General features: G+C 42.3%; 1 protein-coding gene across 3 annotated transcripts in view; it reads left to right on the forward strand.

Moving 5' to 3' along the window:
* Nucleotides 1-17726, forward strand: part of Nell1 (neural EGFL like 1) — an 890282-nt gene that overhangs the window by 556735 nt on the left and 315821 nt on the right. For all 3 annotated transcript variants that reach the window (XM_087593733.1, XM_087593736.1, NM_031069.3), the window contains 1 exon segment: nucleotides 1505-1627. In XM_087593733.1, the coding sequence (XP_087449859.1) occupies nucleotides 1505-1627 (123 nt within the window).

A 17726-nucleotide genomic window follows, 5' to 3' on the forward strand; every position in this document is an offset into this window, starting at 1 on the left:
CTTCTCTCCTGTAGATGCAATGGCTTCTCTGTCACGAATTCTCATTCTCATTGTGTGTGCTTCTCCTAGCATGACAAGCCAAATCATTCAGAATGATGCCCATTATCAGGACACCGTTATTAACAGAGCATCCTTTGTAGGATGGTGTCATTATGTCAGTAAAGGCAGGTACAAGATAGAACAACGCCTGTCATTGGACGAGAAGGAAGGATGGGCGGGAGAAAAATTTTAGAGAGGAGAAGGAGACTGGAGCAAGGGAAGAGAAGCAGCCAAAAGAACATGGAGGCAGATGTTAAGATTCCTTTCTGCACATTTAAAGGTTGTTATGAATATTTAAGGGATGGATGTGTACAGGGCTTTGTATGTCTAGATGAGCAAATTATATCTTATCAATTAGATCAGAGGTTATTGTGTTGTGTGTTCTTTCATGTGACTATTTAAGTTCAAGAGAGCATGTGGTGGCCAGACACGATAGCCCACCACGAAATTGGGTTGTGTATGTCTGGCATGGTGGCCACCTGCCTTGGGAACTAGATGGGTAGAGAGATTGTTGCCAGGCTTAGAGAGTAGCCATCGGCAGTGTTATATGGGATGGAGCAGAGCAGGTGAGACACTTTGCTGACTGAAATGATGATATCTAACAGATATCTGGGGGCACTATGGTGCCAGACCTAGTGTGGGATTAAAGACAGCATTTTTTTATAATTTTACAGTAGCAATCTTTTGCTCTAGATGTGTCCCTATGGTTGGATGAAAAATAGCCACCTACTTAAAACTGCATCACTTCTCTCCTATGTTCCTGTTAGGTATATATACATATACATATACATATACATATACATATACATATACATATACATATACATATACATATACATATACATATACATACACACACACACACACACACACACACACACATATATATATATATATATATATATATATATATATATATATATATGGTGGCGTCTGATCAGCACAAAGCACTCAATCAATTTATGATGTTATACCGTTGCTGCACTCAGGTACTGTTTTCTCAGGAGTAGCTATGCTGTACTACTCCTGGATGCACTTAGGAATCTTTGAAGAGAACTTTGCTTGCCATGACCTGAGTCAATGAGTGGAACTGGAGTTTGCTATTGTGTGTCCAGTAAGTTTAGCATCATGAGAATTGGTCACAAATGAAATTCACCAATGCAGATTTCATCAGCACCATGATTGAGGATCATCCTCTAAGACTCCAACATTAACCTAGTATGGCTTCCTTTGTTTCTTCAGGACAAAGAGAGTAGATATAAAAGGAAGTTCTTATGTATTACAGGATTGCCTCAAACTTCATATGCTCTGGCCTCAGACCCATCCCAAATGCTAAAATCAAAGGTATGTTTCACCATGCCTGGCTAGGCAGTACCATTTGTGTTGGCGAGTTCTAGCACACCTCTCCAGGCCATGGCTCCTCCTTTTGTAATGACACCTCTTCCCCTTCTCTCCCATCCTGTAGAGCATGATGATTGTGGCAGCGGACAACACAACTGCGACAAAAATGCCATCTGTACCAACACAGTCCAGGGACACAGCTGCACCTGCCAGCCGGGTTACGTGGGAAATGGCACCATCTGCAAAGGTAGGCTTGCTGCCTCATTGGGGCAGCCTCCATCTGCTACACTATGGGAGCTGAACATAGCTGACTTCTGCCCCTGGTCTCTCTGCTGGTCAGGGTACTGTGCATGGAAGAAAAAGCCGCAGCAGATCAGGGGCTGGAGATGTGGGCTTGGGTGCAGCTCCACACCTGGATAGAACGCTCCAGCTTTGAGTCTTAGAGAAATTGGGACTAGTGATGGAAGGGTCTGGTGTGAATCTGGGTCCATGTGAACTATAATCAGAGGGTAAGTGGATGCCAGTCTCGCTTACATTCAGGGCATCTGCCTGACTGAGATACTTTACCTTTAGAGATGCTGATTAGAGCTCAATCAGTGTTCTGGCTTTGTATACATTTTATGGCCATCTTCACATCCTTCCTTTAGTCTTATGAGAATGTGGGGCCTCCCAAATTGCCACCCACAATCCACATACTCTTTCTTTAGAGGCCCATTGGTTCCTGCCAGTCCTTGGACATGACCATCCTTTCAGCCTTCATGGGTGGTCATGTTATGTCTCTACTCAGATGTCCACATGTCACAGAAGGCACCTTTATTGTCCCCAAGACCAAACGTTGCTCAGCTGCTCATCATTAGCAGCCTCACTGGACACTCTATATTGCACATTTGTGGTTTTTTCTGTGTGATTTGCTTGCCATGAGAGTGGAAACCCTGGGTAGCAAGCACATGGTCATATCCTCACAGCTTAACGTCTAAGGAAAGAATGTGCCTGGCACACTATAGCAATTCATTAACTGGGATAACCAGCCTAATCAGTCAACAAGGAAAGAGACACAACTTCCTCCCTGTTCTTCCTTCTCTTCCTTCTCCTTCTCCCTAACTAGAAACTAAAACAAAAGCAGAAAGATAATTATAGTTACAGTGTGTAACTTTTATAATAAAATTTTGCTCACATATTTGATAAACAGACTAAAGCAGTTTAAGCCGAGCAATACATGTTGCTAAATATCTTGGCATTTAGGGTTAAATGGACAGAATGCTTGCAGACAGTTCTAAATGAGATTAGCATACCCTGACCTGAGGGTTAAGGTTCTGAATAGGAGAGTGTTTATCTGCCTTGCCAGCCTGGCATTAGTGCTGAAATGGAAATCAGGCTTTAACTAAGCAGTTGTCAATATGTAGCTGATAGACTAAGCCTCCTTTCTTATCTGTCATTAGCTGGATAAAAATCTGGTGATCCTGGAAAGCATTCTTGTCTCAGTGGCTGATAATATTGGCATTTATTTTGTAAACACACAGTGTGTGTGAATATTGTATCTGGACCTTCTCCCTCTCCCCGCAAAATAAACAGAGGTAAGATAGGGCCCCAGAGGATTCATCATTTAAAAATGGTGAAAACAATTCGAACAAATGCTTCCAACCCAAGTGGTAACATTTACAAAGCAGCATTGGCTCATACAAAAGAGGTTCATGAGAACCATTAAAACACTGAGCCTTGTGCTGTGCTGTGTCTATCATAGGATTCCTTTGGTTGCAAGCAACAGGATCAAAGGATGAAGACTTGGGATTTGCAGAGCCAAGAGACAAATATAAATTTGGGCTTCCTTTACAAAAGTAGGCAAAGCTTGCTCCTTAAAGGTGCCCAAATGTTTATTCTCATTTGTGCTTGAAATTGACTGTTCAGTGTTGCTCGCTTGGGTCTGGAGGACAGTCTCTGTGTGACTCATAGGAGAGCTATAGGTCTGTCCTGCAGTGTGGAATCCTCATATGGATATGCATCCATCCCCACATCCTGACCTTGCTTGAGCAGAGAACTTGAATCAAGCATCCCCCCTTTCCTAAGATTTCATATCCTGTCCAGAGCAGATAGGGCACACCAGATGTGAAGATCTCTGCAGCAGTTCTCTGGATATATCTGTATAGTGCACCAGGTCCTTGATATCCAGCACCCAGGAGGGTGCCACCATTCTTATTCTGGAAATAGCACAACATATGTGCTCAGTCCCAACCCTTCCAGTGTCTGCTAGTAGAAGTCTTTAAGCTATTTTGGTATGATGAAAAGGCAGAGAAGCATCTGGAGGGACTGCATTTGAACTAAAGATTTCTAGGGCATCCAATCCAGATTTTTGTCTTATCCAAGAGCTTGTGAGTAGGTGAGAGGATATACAGACATATTGGATATCTGTGACCTTTCTTGTTCTTGTCTGCACGAAGAATCGGTGTGCTCAGGGGAACATCCATCTTGGGTCTTACTGAACCTTAGAACAAATCTACATGCGAAGTTATTGGGAACTTCGCAGTGGTGATTACAGAATGCCAAACCCTGAGTGTGGAGCCCTTCTACGTGATGCACACTTGGGAAATTGGTCCTGTGTGGTGTAAACTAGATTTTGCTGAAACAAAGAGGATTTCCCAGGAATACCACAGAAACTAAAGGCAGAAAGAAGCCTGGCATTGGGGATAACTGCTCCAAAGGATACAGTTTGAGGAGCACGTTTCCCTGTGGTTTCTTTTGTGGGTTGGCTTTTTGTTCTTATCTCTTCTGCAGACTGGGATTCTATTTGTGTCAGACACCAGGTGTGACCAGGGATCTTGGTGTGGTCGTTCTCTTCAAGTTGACTAGATAGTAGATCTGTTAGGAAAAAGTGCTAAATTATTGATTTATTCTGAGAATTGTTGTGGTTTTGTGAAGAGGCTAGAATTGTTAGGCTCCCCCTACTAAGTAGCAAATGAAAAAGAGGGAAAGAAGTCAAGCACATAGAGGCTGAAATGCCAACATGAAGCTTCCTCTCACTCCTTGGGGCAGGAGGAAAGCCTAGATCCCATGGGTACACTGATCCTAGTGCAGAGATGAACAAAGAACGGGGAGGCAAAACTCCATCAGGTCCACATCTTCCCTCTAACTCACTCAGTCAGCGTGAGGTTAAGTCAAGAGGCCAGATGGGGTTGCTCAGAAAGGAATGCCAAATGGCGTATCAGCACCTTCTCCTGAACGCTGTTCACTGAAAAGTGGCAAGATACCTGTGTCTGCCCTTTCGCTGGTGTTCTGACCTACGAGATATGTCAGGGGTCTTTTACAAAATGTGTAACTATTTCCATGGAAATCAGAGTTCAGGGGCTAAGTGCAGACTGCTTTTACCATCCCTCCATCTTGATTGGCTCTCCGAAGAATGCTCGAAAGTTAGCGGGAGGCATTTGTTCAAACTTCCCCAGCATTTCAGGGGCTGATAGGTTGTGACAGCCTTGTGCTATCTTTTAATACCTACCCTTCCTTTGTCTGTAGAAGCGAATTAGTTAATCTTCCTCTTCCTGGAGTTTATTTTCAGATATCTCAGGGGACACTTTAACGATCCTGAAACGTGTGGAGATGCAGATGTCCCCAGTACTTTTCAAGTCCTGGGTTCCCATCCTGATGCCTTACACTGGGAGATTATTCTTTTTCTGTGTCCCAGAAAGCTCTCTGAATGCCACCTCAGCCTGTACGGCCACATATCACATCTGTTTGCTTACGCATCTGCTTCTTGTATGCTGTGGCTTAATACATCTGCAACAAGGCTAAGCAAAGGGGGAGTGTACTATAGACCTTGGAAGTTTCCTCTCGAGGGAACATTAGGCAAATGTGTCCTTCTAATGGAATATGCATTCATGTATTTGGAAGGATTTGTAGGAAAGCAAGTTTGTCTGGGGTCCCAAAAGTTAGGGGGTCACCCAAGCTTTATCCTCATCTGTGAAAGTGTTGGTTCCTGAAATAGATACACAAGCCAATCTCAGTGTGAAGCCTGGGCTGCTAATGGAAGGCTGTCTTCAAAGAAGAGCACTAGTTAGGTTCACTGTACGAATTTTAGGCACATAAGTGAGACTTTCTTCTAAGGCTTCTAAAAATCTAGCAGTTTTCAGAGGTGACATGATATGAGCACTTTGCAGAGAGTACTTGCATAGAAGGGCTACTTTCTGGAAACATCTATCTGATGGGAGACTGGATACTTTCAGTGTATGGCAGGAGGCCAGAAACAAGGCTAGGGAAGGTTGGGTATAGAAAGATTAATGTGACAGCCTACACTCACAATGCCACTGACATCTTGAGTTAGCAGACATTCTAAGGAAAGCAGACATCTTGCAGTTGGCGAGATGATTTCAGCAGCTCATAGGCAGTGTGAGAAGAAGAGAGAGGGCGAGAGAGAGAGCAGAATAGTAAGTTGTTATAGCAAGCTATCACTGAAAATAATAAAATTGATGAACTGCCGGGCTGTGAATCAGAGAAGATGAAATTTGGAGATTCTGAAGCAAATGGCAAGGGAAATGCGAAGCCTTTGGCAAAGGTGCTTATAGCACTCTAGACAGAGTTCTGAAACGTGGTTAATGTAATGAGGAAGAATTCGGAAGGCTTCGTCCTGAAATGCCGCTGTTAGGTTTGCAGACAGAATGTTTAAGAAGGCGATGATGAAAAAGATTGACTGATAAGGTAAGAGGGTTTGACCCAGTAAGAGACCAGTGCACTTGTAAAAACACACGCATACCATAAGCGTGTAAGGATGGTTTCTCCATCTACACTTATGAAGCAATTTCCTAACAGCTCAGGAAGCATACAGAGGTTATTTCAGCTCTGACTGGTTTATAAAGGCAGAAGGCAAATAGATTAGGAGTAGCCCAGGGCCAGGTTCAAGTCAGGAAGATAAGCTCTTGGGGTATTCTCTTTACATGGAATATTCTCTTTACAATTATTTATTTTATTTTTATATATGTTTGTGTGCTTGCTTGTCTATGTGGACACCTAATATATGCAGGTATATTCAGAGACCAGAGGGGGCATCAGATTTCTTGGAAATGAAGTTACTGGTGGTTATTGCTACTCATGGGGGCTGGGAATTGAACCCAGGTACTCGGCAAGAACAGCAAGTGTTCTTAATTGTTGAGCCACCTCTTCAGCCCCATGGACTATGCTTGTAATAGTCAGAGCCACCTAAAATCTTCTTTTTAATTAATTATTTAATATTATGACCACAGTTTTTCCTCCGTTCTCCCCCCTCCCCCTGAGTCCCTTCTCCACTTTTCCTCACCCCATCCACTCCTCCTCCATTTCTCTTCAGGAAAGTGGAGACCTCCCACAGATATCAAATAGCCCTGGCATATGAAGTTACAGTAAGACTAGATATCTTTGCCTATTGAAGCTAAATGAGGCAGCCTAGTAGGCAGAAAAGGTCCCAAAGGCAGACCACATAGTTATAGACAGGTCTTGCTTCTTCTGTTGCGAGTCCCACATGAAGACCACAGTACACAACTGTAACTTATGTGTAGAGGGCCTATGTCAGTCCCAGGCATGCTTCCTGGTTGGCAGTTCAGTCTCTGTGAGCCCCTATGGGCCTAGGTTAGTTGATTCTTTACATTTTTGTGTGGTGTCCTTGACCCCTCTGACTCCTACAATTCTTTCTCCCTTTCTCCAGCATGAAACATTCCTCAAGCTCTGCTTAATGTTTGGTTGTGGGTTTCTGTATCTGCTTCTGTCAGTTGCTGGGTAAAGCCTCTCATGACAATTATGCTAGCCTTTTGTCTGCAAGTATATCAGAATATCATGAGCAGTGTCGGGGTGGGCGCCCTCTCATGGCGTAGGTCTCAAGCTGAACCCGTCAGTGGTTGGCCACTCCCTCAATTTCTGCTCCATCTTTACTCCTGCACATCTTGTAGGTCACCTATGTGTGGAGGGTAATATATGCAGGTCCCTTCTTAGCTGAATATGGACATTCTTGGGCCAGATTATTTTACTGCAAGGAATGGAACTCTCAAATAACATAGGACTGTTAAGAAATTTGACTATAAGTCAGTTGCATAAAGACAAAACTGATGTAAATGTGGATGAGGAAAACTCCAGTTCCATTAAGCTCAACTAGTCAGCAAACACGTATAGCATAGGACATGAAGTTGAATATACAGTGGCAGAAAATTACTTGTCAGGAACATGCAGACCCAAAATATGCTTAAGCATGCACAGACCTGAGGAGAGGTTTTCAGAACAGTACATCTGTCTGTCTGTCTGATTGTGTGTGTCTGTCTATCCATCTCTATCAACCCTGTAATCATTATCCATTTCCTAAACAAACAATCAAACAAACAGTTTCTTATTAAAGGATGCCTAAACTCTCATTGGACCCTTTGTTCTGTGAAACTTTGCCCCTTCTGGACATGTTGAGCCTCGTCTGTCAGTATATTGTCTCTCCCTCCTCCTCCATTGTTAGGCTGGAAGCTCGCTGACCATCCCCTGACCAGACAAGTTATCTTCATGTGATTTTTATCCCTTTGGAATTAACTCCTGATCTAGAATACCGTCTCACATCATCCACTTCCCATTAATGCTCTGTTCACTTCCTCGGTGCAGCTCAAGTGATGATTCCTGTCTTCTCTTCAGTCAGGATAGATTAATTCCCTCTCACTTCTGATGTAGTCTTCAATGTATTATTGTCTAGTCAAACCTATCTAGCTTCTTGCTGCCATGAGACCCTATGTATGGTGATGACTTACCAGGCAGTTGCAATGGGCTGGACCACTTGACGTGACACAGTTCAGTTCTGTTCTTGTGGTGTGATGGTTGAGCCATTCCTACATATAGACTGTCCCAGAGAAAGTGGACTGTGGTGTGATCCCAAGGCAGCAAGGAACAACCATAAATTTTGCAAGTTTTTCCTATAGCTTTGCAGACACCCTTGGGAACTTGGCTTTGCTGAATAAACTTCTAGGCTGAATATTGTGAGCAAAGCAGTGTTCTCTGTTGACTCCCAAGTAGTATAGTACCTTCTTCCACTAAGCAGGATGAGGTATTTTTTACGTTGTTCTGTATATTTCTTCAATTTAAGCTCCTTCATCTTTGAATTCCCACTGATGATTCTACCTTCAGAACTTTGTCCTGATGTGATCAGTGATACAAATGGCACCTGGCATATCAATTAGTGAATAACATTTACTGTAGACACTGTGAGCGTTGCCCTTTTCTAGGCACGAGTAAATGGTTAGGTTTTTGGCTCAAGTGTAACTCAACTTCCTGCAGCGTTTGAGACCATCAACTACATTTAACTGTTCTAAAAAAGAAAACTCCCCAGAAAACTCATTGTCCTGGCCTTCTTCTGATTTCAACAAATACTCTGATTTCTTTGTAAACTTTTTGACTATCTTTCAACATTTTCTCCCTCCTCTTTTTTCCTCAGCAACTGTGTTCAAACGTAAAGACTTAAACATCACTTACTTTCCATCAAACATTAAATATATGCCTCCACTTCCAAACTCATCCTTAAGGTCCCCAAAGTCACTTCCTAGAACCACTTCCCTGAGAGACTCACTGCGATCCCCTTTGTACAATGGGAATATGCTCTAAGATTAAAAATGAATGCCTGAAAATGTAGCTAAAACCACACACACACACACACACACACACACACACACACACACACACACACGTATTGCAATATATATTACATACATAATAATATTCTCCTGTGTTAACAGGCAGGCAGCACATACAGCAGAGATGCACTGGACAAAAGGGTAGTTCACATCCAAGATAAGATAGAACAATACATACCTGTTCTCATCATGCTACCCAGAATGCCACACAATGTGATGTTTAAGAATTATTGTTGAAATTTTCCATGTAAACATTTTCAGGCAGCAATTATTGTAGTTAAGTGCAACACAGAAATAAATATCAAAGTTGGGTAGAGGATTGTATCTCACAATCGTACAAACCAGAGGCATCGCTTCTCCCTTGAAGTCATTTTCCAACTGAGCACCAGGGTTGTCTCTTACCAGATTGCTTAAGAACAGACCTAAATGTTTCCTTTTTGTTTCTGGTTTTCATGTTTTATACCACCCCATCAGAAAATCTGTCATCTGTCCCTTATCCACAATACAGTAATTTCTTAGCACTGCAGACCTCTGTCACAGCTTAAACCACAATCATCTCCTCACTGGTATATGCTCTAGAAAGAATTACAGCCAGAATTTTGAAAACTACATATGTGATTGCCAGGATCATATACAGTAGCTTCTATTTTCTCATAGATTGAATGGTGGAGAGCTAGGATTGCTGAAATCACCAAGAAGAAGAGGTGCTTTAAGAAATGGGTGGCCATACCAGTGAGGGCCAGGCTAGTAGAAAGGCAGAATGAACTTTGGTGGGAGGAAGAAGGTCTAAAATGAAATGGAAATCCAAAAAGTAACTAAACCGTCCCCCCTTTTCCTTGAGATTAAAGAATTTCAAAGAAAATACAACCTTTGCTGGATTGTACAACCTAAGACACTCAGCTAAGATAGGAAAAGAGCTTTTGTGTGAGACTCACGCATATGTGAGAATTGTGTCCTGGTTGTAAACTTTGCAGGCAGATATGCTGGGCCCATGTGTTGCATTTACTGGGACTAGCAATATGGCCAGGAATGAATGACCATGTTTCTTTCAACTCTAGCATCTATACCGTAAAGGCTATCAATGCACAGTGCTCATTCCTCCAGACCAGTGTCCCTGTCTCTATCAGGAGCCCAAGGGTTGTTGCTTCATTTGATTATGATTTTAAATAAAACAACACAGATGAACTGGATTAAAACATCACTGGAAATGTCTGTCTTCCCATCTGAATTAGTTACTTTGTGTGTGTGTGTGTGTAATAAAATACTTTACTGTTCTAATTTCCTTTCTATTGCTGTGATATAAAATACGGTGACAAAAAGGGAATTTGAAGAAGAAGGTGTTTATGCATTTTACAATTGCAGGTTATAGTCATAATTTTAGGGACATTGAGGCAGGGACTCATCACATCCACAATCAAGAACAGAGAGAAACAACAATCTGTGAATGCTCTCTTCCACCTTCTGAAGTCTAGTAGCCATGTGTAGGGAATGGTGCCAACCACAGTGGTCTAGGTCTTCTATGCCAGTTAACATCAAGGGAGTCTCTCATATCACAATATGACCTCATGAATATTCTCTTCCTAGATGGCTATAGGTTGCAGCATGTTTACAGTCAAACCTTACCAACCTACTGAACAAAGCAACTTTAAGGAAGAATTTATATCAATTCACAGTTTGAAAGGTAATTTATCCTGGTAGGAAAGTCATAGTGAGGGACATTTATAGTCAAGAAGCAGAAAACCAGACTGTTGGTGCTTAGTTTGTTTTTTCCTATTTTATTAGTCAGACTTAGTGCATAGAATAATGATGGGTCTTCCTACCTCAACTATCCTAATCTAGATAATCTCTCATAGATATGCCCAAAGGTTTGACTCCTAGGTTATTCTAGATCCCATCAAATTGACAATCAGTATTAACTCTTATATGATCTTCAGTCACATTACTAGGTAGAATCAATTTCCCTTAGGACTTACAGAGCTTTCTCACAAAAATACACACACATACATATACACATAAACATAGGCAGACGTGTGTGTGTGTGTGTGTGTGTGTGTGTGTGTGTGTGTGTATAATATGCATTCAATAACCATCTCTGTCCCTGTTCAAGGTATTGATTGATGGTGTTGATATTAAGCATGCCTTAAGAGCATCAGAGGCATATGCCTTTCCTATTTTATTTATTACAAGGCTGGGCTGGCTACTTCAATATATATTTTAAGAAAACAAAAATGAGAAATGTCACTTTGTGATCTAAGGTCTAAATTCACCTATGCGTGGTGTGTACTGTTAACTTGGACATTGTTCTTTCATGTGTGCCCTCCCTTGCTGAAATCAAGAGAACCATCCCTGAGATTGGGATCAGTCTCTATATGACCCCTCATAGCATAGCCACTTAATTCTCAACCACAGATAGACCCAGAATCACTTTATTCTGTAAAAATTAAGACATGACTCTGCCACGTGTTGGAGCTTGAGCTACCACAGTTTTCCTGTCACCACAGCAGGTTTGAGTCCATGGAGAGTGGATATGGGACAGGGTGGACAGCACAGTGGTCTTTAGAGTATATAAGACGGCGGGACTGTATGTCAGAGATGACTTACCTCCACCTCCAACGCTATGGGTTGACACTGTAGTTGAGGATGCAGAAACCCTGGCAGACAGAGACTGGAAATTCTGAGGATCGCACTGTGGCTTGGTGTGGAGAGCCCAGGGCAGAGACTTCATCAGGATTGTCAAGTAGAAGATGCTCCTCCCCAGCCAGCATGTCCTGCTTTCTGGGGGGACAATCAAAGCTGAAGCAGCTCTTCTGTGACTGCTGCCTCCTGGAGGCTGGCAAGGTGTGAATGGCCCCCTGTCCCCACCTGCACTACTGTTGTTTGTGATGATGGGGATAAGCAGTACTGGGACCAGTAGGGTGGCTTTGCAAACTTCCTGCCAGACAAATGCTCACCAGCAAGCACTGCTACCAAATGTACCAGCAAGTTACTTGTTACGGTCCTAAAAGAGGAAGGGTTTTATCATATTGATTTAACTCTGAGAGAAGAAAAAGCCTCTAAGCCCGAAGAAAGTTACTATGCTTAATGCTTCGGCAATTCATCCTCTGAAAATGTATCTGGGACTCAAAAATAGAAGTGATTTTTCTCATACTCGGTTACTAAGAGACCTGTATGCCTGTACATCTGGTAAAGGGCTGTGGGTCACCGGAAGCTATGCTGCCCTCCCGAAACAGGAAAGAGCAACAGACCAACAGAGGCAGAAGCCAACTTCAGTGACCGAAGCCCTCTCCATTGGTTGTGTTCCTTGGCTTGTTAAGGTAGAACTTGTAGTTTTTTTCTGGGCCTTTAGTATTTCTTTCCTTCTGCTGCTTTTCCAATAGGAGAGAGACAAAAAAGGAGTCTCTTGGATATACTTAAATCACAGTTCATCACCAAGCAATGTCAGTACTTACTGTGTAAGGCTAGCAGCCTGGAAGGCAGTACCGGAGTCCCCTGAGGCTTAGAGGAAACATCCTGAGGAGCTAGCTTGACTCTCAGAGGGTGTGTTGACAAGCGCTGATTCTTCCCAGAGCTGAGGCTGCACTTGGGTGAATTTCACAGGTGTTTGTACCCTACTTGTCACTGCGCAATTGACTCGCGAGATTAGCATAGCAATATAAATACCCATCAGTCCATTTTATTTTAAAAGCAGGCAACTAAGCATTGCGTTTCTATTGAGCCACTGGGACAAGATTGCCTTCCTTTCCTAAGGAATGATTTTCAAAGGACCAGAAAACTTTCCCTAGGCAGCTTTCCTAGTGGATGCTATAGTCAGTATCCAGGTTCAGTGCTGCATCGTGGTGTGTGCTGCTGAGCGATTGTTGACAAAATGCTCAGACTGTTCAGAGCCTGAAACTGGGGAGATCATCCAGTGGCTAAGGGGACATTCTGCTTTTGCAGAGCATCTGAGTTCGGTTCCTAGCACCAGTATTACACGGCTCCTGATCATTCGCGACTTTAGCTTCAGGATATTGGATATCTTCTTCTGAACTCCACAATACCCACACTCATGCATATAATTAAAAATTTAAAAAAAAAGTCTCAGAGAAGCAGCCAGGGATGGATATCATACAGAACAGCGGCCATTGGTGCCTCTGTAGTGGATCAGCTTGTGTACAGAGTAAAACACTGCTTTGCTTTGACCATGTTCAAGACAAGATTAACATTAAAAGGAATTATTGCCCCTTCTTTTCTTTTTTTTTTTTCTTTTCTTTTTTTGAGACAAGATCTCTTTACAGAGCCCTGGCTGTCCTGGAACCCGCTATTTAGGTGATCTGGCCTAGCATTCACAGAAATCATCTGCCTTTGTCTCCATTCCTTAAGTGGTAAGATTCAGGCATGAATTACCACACATGCTCTGATCTATTAACTTTTAATGAAGCACAAATAGCTATGTCCTCCCCTACTTCATAAGCACAAAGACATTTTTACTCTAATGCTAGTTATAGCATGAATAAGGTGTTATCAAATTCGATGTGAACCAGAGACAGGCGATACTTCAGGTCTAACCCATCAACCACCTGGGCACGACCTGCTACTGTCTTTCCACTGCTGGAGGGAGGCAGTTGCTGAAAACCATGACCAGGTGAACTCCCTTGGGAAGCCACTCTGAAGCCACACCTGGTGAACAATGGCAACCAGAACAGGTTACTGGGTGTTTAGTAGAACTCTATCATTTTTTTATTGGATGCAGGCAGATTCACACATGCTGCCCGGCCTAGCACTGTTTTGAGTAGGAGCCGAGAGTTAAGAAGAGGTCAGGAGTCTGGGATGAGTGAATGCTGTTGTTGGGTCTACCTGAGTCTTAACACTTTGCTTAGGTAGTTTCTTTGTTTCAGGTCTCTATCCAGGCAGCAAAGCATGGTGATAGAGTTGTTAAAGCATCTCGTATATTCTGAGAGATAGAAACTATGTCTGGACCTCAAAAGACTTAAGACAGCTAGCCTACTATGCTCTTTGCTTAACCTGTCTTTAAGAGAACAATGCACGACAGCCAGCCTTCCTTGCTTTGATCTCCATGTTTTGGCTCTTAAAACCTAATTTAATGCATAGCTTTAATATTAAGTTGTGGATTGTTCCCTGCTCCTGACCGTAAGTAATGCATGTGTGTTTGTTCATAGTGGTAAATAAGTGCTTGAGACAACAAATATGTTATAGGCAATCTTCTAAAACTAATATCCACCACAGACACCAGAAGCAGCATTTGGATATTGCCTGATTGCCTGTTTGCTTTTTAGTCAGGTTGGTTCAGTTGAAGTCAGTAACTTAATCTCTTAGGGAACTCGATTAAAGATTTCTGTAAAGTAGCCCTCATTCCTTCCCCACGTAATGCTTTCTGTGCTGTCCAGTAAAAGAGAGAGCAGAGGCCATTGTTTGAGGCAGATTAATGAGACAGCTTTCAGGTAGGCCCAGATTCACAACAGAGTACAGATAGACCACAGACCACAAGCTACAGAGAGATCGAAGACAGGGAAAATGGTGAAGAACTCAGATCTGAGAGCACTTTTAGCCACACCACTCTTAGAAGGAAGTCTTTGATTTATTTCTTGAACATGGCAACACATATCAGTGACTCTGTTTTTATCATTAATTCATGTAGCCGAATGAAGCAAAGGACTCATTGAGTAATATTTACAAATAGTATGCAGCTTCATACCTAATCTTGGAATCTTGATCACTGCTTCCCCCCTTCAGTAGACTATTAATGGGGTGGATGATTAAGACACACCATTCCACCTGTCATCTGCACTCCCCTGCCTTCAAGTTTCTGCTTCATCTAATCCAAAACATGCCCATGAATTTCTGTATTTCAACTCAGAGTATATTCTCTTTATTTTCTCAAATAGAGTTAGTTGTGTGCATGGCAGCAATCTCCAGGCCCTGGTAACTGTCACTTAAAGCCTAGTTCTGAAAATATGACATCCTCTAACTCAACCACTTGGACCAGAACGTCTGCTTCTGGTACTTTCATCTAACCTTTCTCCTTTCCTTGAAACTGTGTTAGATAGGGCAGCATGTGTCAATCACCTGAACCCAGTAAGGAAATGGTAGAGCTCTGATGGATGCCCGGTAATCAGTTCTTGTGGCTGCCATTCATTGTTCACCAGGTGTGGCTGCAGCGTGTCTTCCCAAGGGAGCTCACCTGTCCATGGTTTTCAGCAGAGAGACAGTAGCTGGCCATGCCCAGGTGACTGATGGGTCAGACCTGAAGGAAGCACCTACCACTGGCTCACATTGAATTTAATAGAGCCCTTTCCATGCCAGATCTAGCATGGGAGCTAACTGTGCACCTGTGAAAAAACGGAAGGACATAGCTATTTGTGGACACAAATAGTCTCCAATGAGCACTGCTACCAGCAGCATGTGCCTAAAAGCGACATGTGCATAAAAGCTTGGATGACTTTCTGAAGCATTCAACCTGGTTCCTTGCAATGGTCATTTGTAGGTGCTCACCTAAGGAAGGCTGGCATATCCAGGGTTTGAAAATGGTTCTTGTTGAGCGAACCACATCATCATTATCACTACTTCTATCAGGCTTCAATGAAGTTAAGACAGTTCAGTTTTTGTCAAAGCTCTTGACCTTCCTAGTTTTAGAGTAAATTGAGAAAATGTTCTGCAGGTCACTTGAAAGTTGTGTGAACAGCTCTGAATCCCTAACAAACTCTTGAGCAGAACTGCAGGCGACATAGAGGAGACACCATGTACCATGCTGAACTGTTTAGTTACATAGCTGCTTGCTTTTGGTTTATACAGTGGCTCCTTTTCTGTGCGTCTTGACTATTTCTTTCCTTTGGTGAAGCTGCCATTTTTAAGACTTTCAAGAAAGAACTGGTGCATTGGCTATTTTTTATCTCATTCTTGGATGGATCATCTAACTCATTTGTATCGATCACTTTTTTTTATAATTTTAATCAGCTATTATTGTTTTGCCAGTGGAGAGAGACTCTAAGTAGACAAGTTTGCTTCTAATTCATGATCTCTTGAGTCCTGGGACTCTCTACGTATGTGTGCCTCTACATGTGGTGACAACAGTATTTAATATCACAATTTTAAATATCCTGGGCAAGGATATGACAAAAGAAATAAGTACTTATTAAAATATAGATAATTTTGATAATTAGCAGGTAAACATGAAGAAGTCATTCTTTAATCACTCTCTAAAAGTAGGGTAGTTGCAGTTATAAAATGGTGAGATAGAAAGATGATTTGGATTCAGTCTCCTATGTAGTTCCAACCTAGACAATATTGGAGGTTTAGACCATAATTCCTGTGTTCTAGAGTTGTATTAAACCCTGATACTTTTAAATAAATTATTTTAAATAATGTGTATGTATATGTGTTTAGTTACGTGTATGTGTTTGCACGTGAGCACAGGTGCCTTCAAAGGTCAGAGGCATCAGATGCTCCTGGAGTTAGACAAACACACATGTTGTTGTGAGCCTCTGGATATAGATACTGGGAATTGAATTCAGGAGTTCTGCCAAGAGGCATCTGTGCCCTAATCCACTGAGCCGTCTTGCCAGACCAAACATTGGTATCTTGAATTACATTACTTTTTTGAAGACTATATTTATAGCTGACCAGGGGAGTGTACTATACTCACTTGAAGAGAATGTCTTTATGCTATGAAAACAAAGTCAAACCACACTCACTCATGCAAGTGCATCTGTGCTATGAAGTTTCTCTAGTTTGTGATACAAAGTTTGGGGAGAGGTGTAGTTTCAAGAATAGCTTCATTCAGGAGGAATGTAATATGAACCATAAGTATAAGGTAAAATTTTCTTGAAGTTTCCTTAACCAAGAAAGAAGTGTGATACTTCTCAGAACACACTAGACAAGCTATAAGTACTCAATCACCAACACGGCAACTATGTTACATCCAGGGTAGGTCTTCAGCAACTATGTTACATCCAGGGTAGGTCTTCAGCAACTATGTTACATCCAGGGTAGGTCTTCAGCAACTATGTTACATCCAGGGTAGGTCTTCAGCAGCAGCAACAGCAGCAGCAGCACACAGTATTCTTGATAACCCCTACTGCTAGGGTATTTAGAGAAGATTTCTGAAGAGGTCACAGCGCCCTTAAAATAGGGAAAGGTATTGCCTGTGAACTCCCTTGTGTTGACAGTTCAGGTCTGGCTTTCAGTCAAGTGTAGCATCCTAGCATTTATTAAAGGGACAGGTGACTGGAAATCAGAGGCCATTTAATTCCTACCAAAGTGTAACGTTTCCTGTCTCAGGATGGAATTTCACCACAAGGTCACATAGTGAATAGCATGAGCAAATTACTTGAAGCCCTGAGTTATGCTAAGATAAGAGAAAGCAGAGGAAGAAGAGGAGGAGTGAGACTCTAGCATGCACTCTTGTTGTACCTCAGAATCAATTTCAATTAAAGGCAGTTCATAATGGAGCGGGCAGGATGTTTTCATAATGACCAGCTCACAGGGACAACGTCTATCAACTTTCAATAGTGACATCCTGTGCTGCCCCACAGTACAGCCATTACCCAGCATTCCCTTAGCTGAGGAATATGGCAATTTGTGGGTAATTTTCTGGCAGGCATGAGGACCTCACTTACTGGGATCATTCCTGAATTTACAGATAATAAATTTTTATTAAGGTGGCCTCTGGTAACTTGGAATTTGTTTCACAGGAATCGAGTTGTTAGATACATCCCTAGGCATCATAAACCAAACAGAGTT

Source organism: Rattus norvegicus, chromosome 1 (assembly GCF_021556685.1).
Source record: "Rattus norvegicus strain SHRSP/BbbUtx chromosome 1, alternate assembly SHRSP_T2T, whole genome shotgun sequence".
Lineage (NCBI taxonomy): Eukaryota > Metazoa > Chordata > Mammalia > Rodentia > Muridae > Rattus > Rattus norvegicus.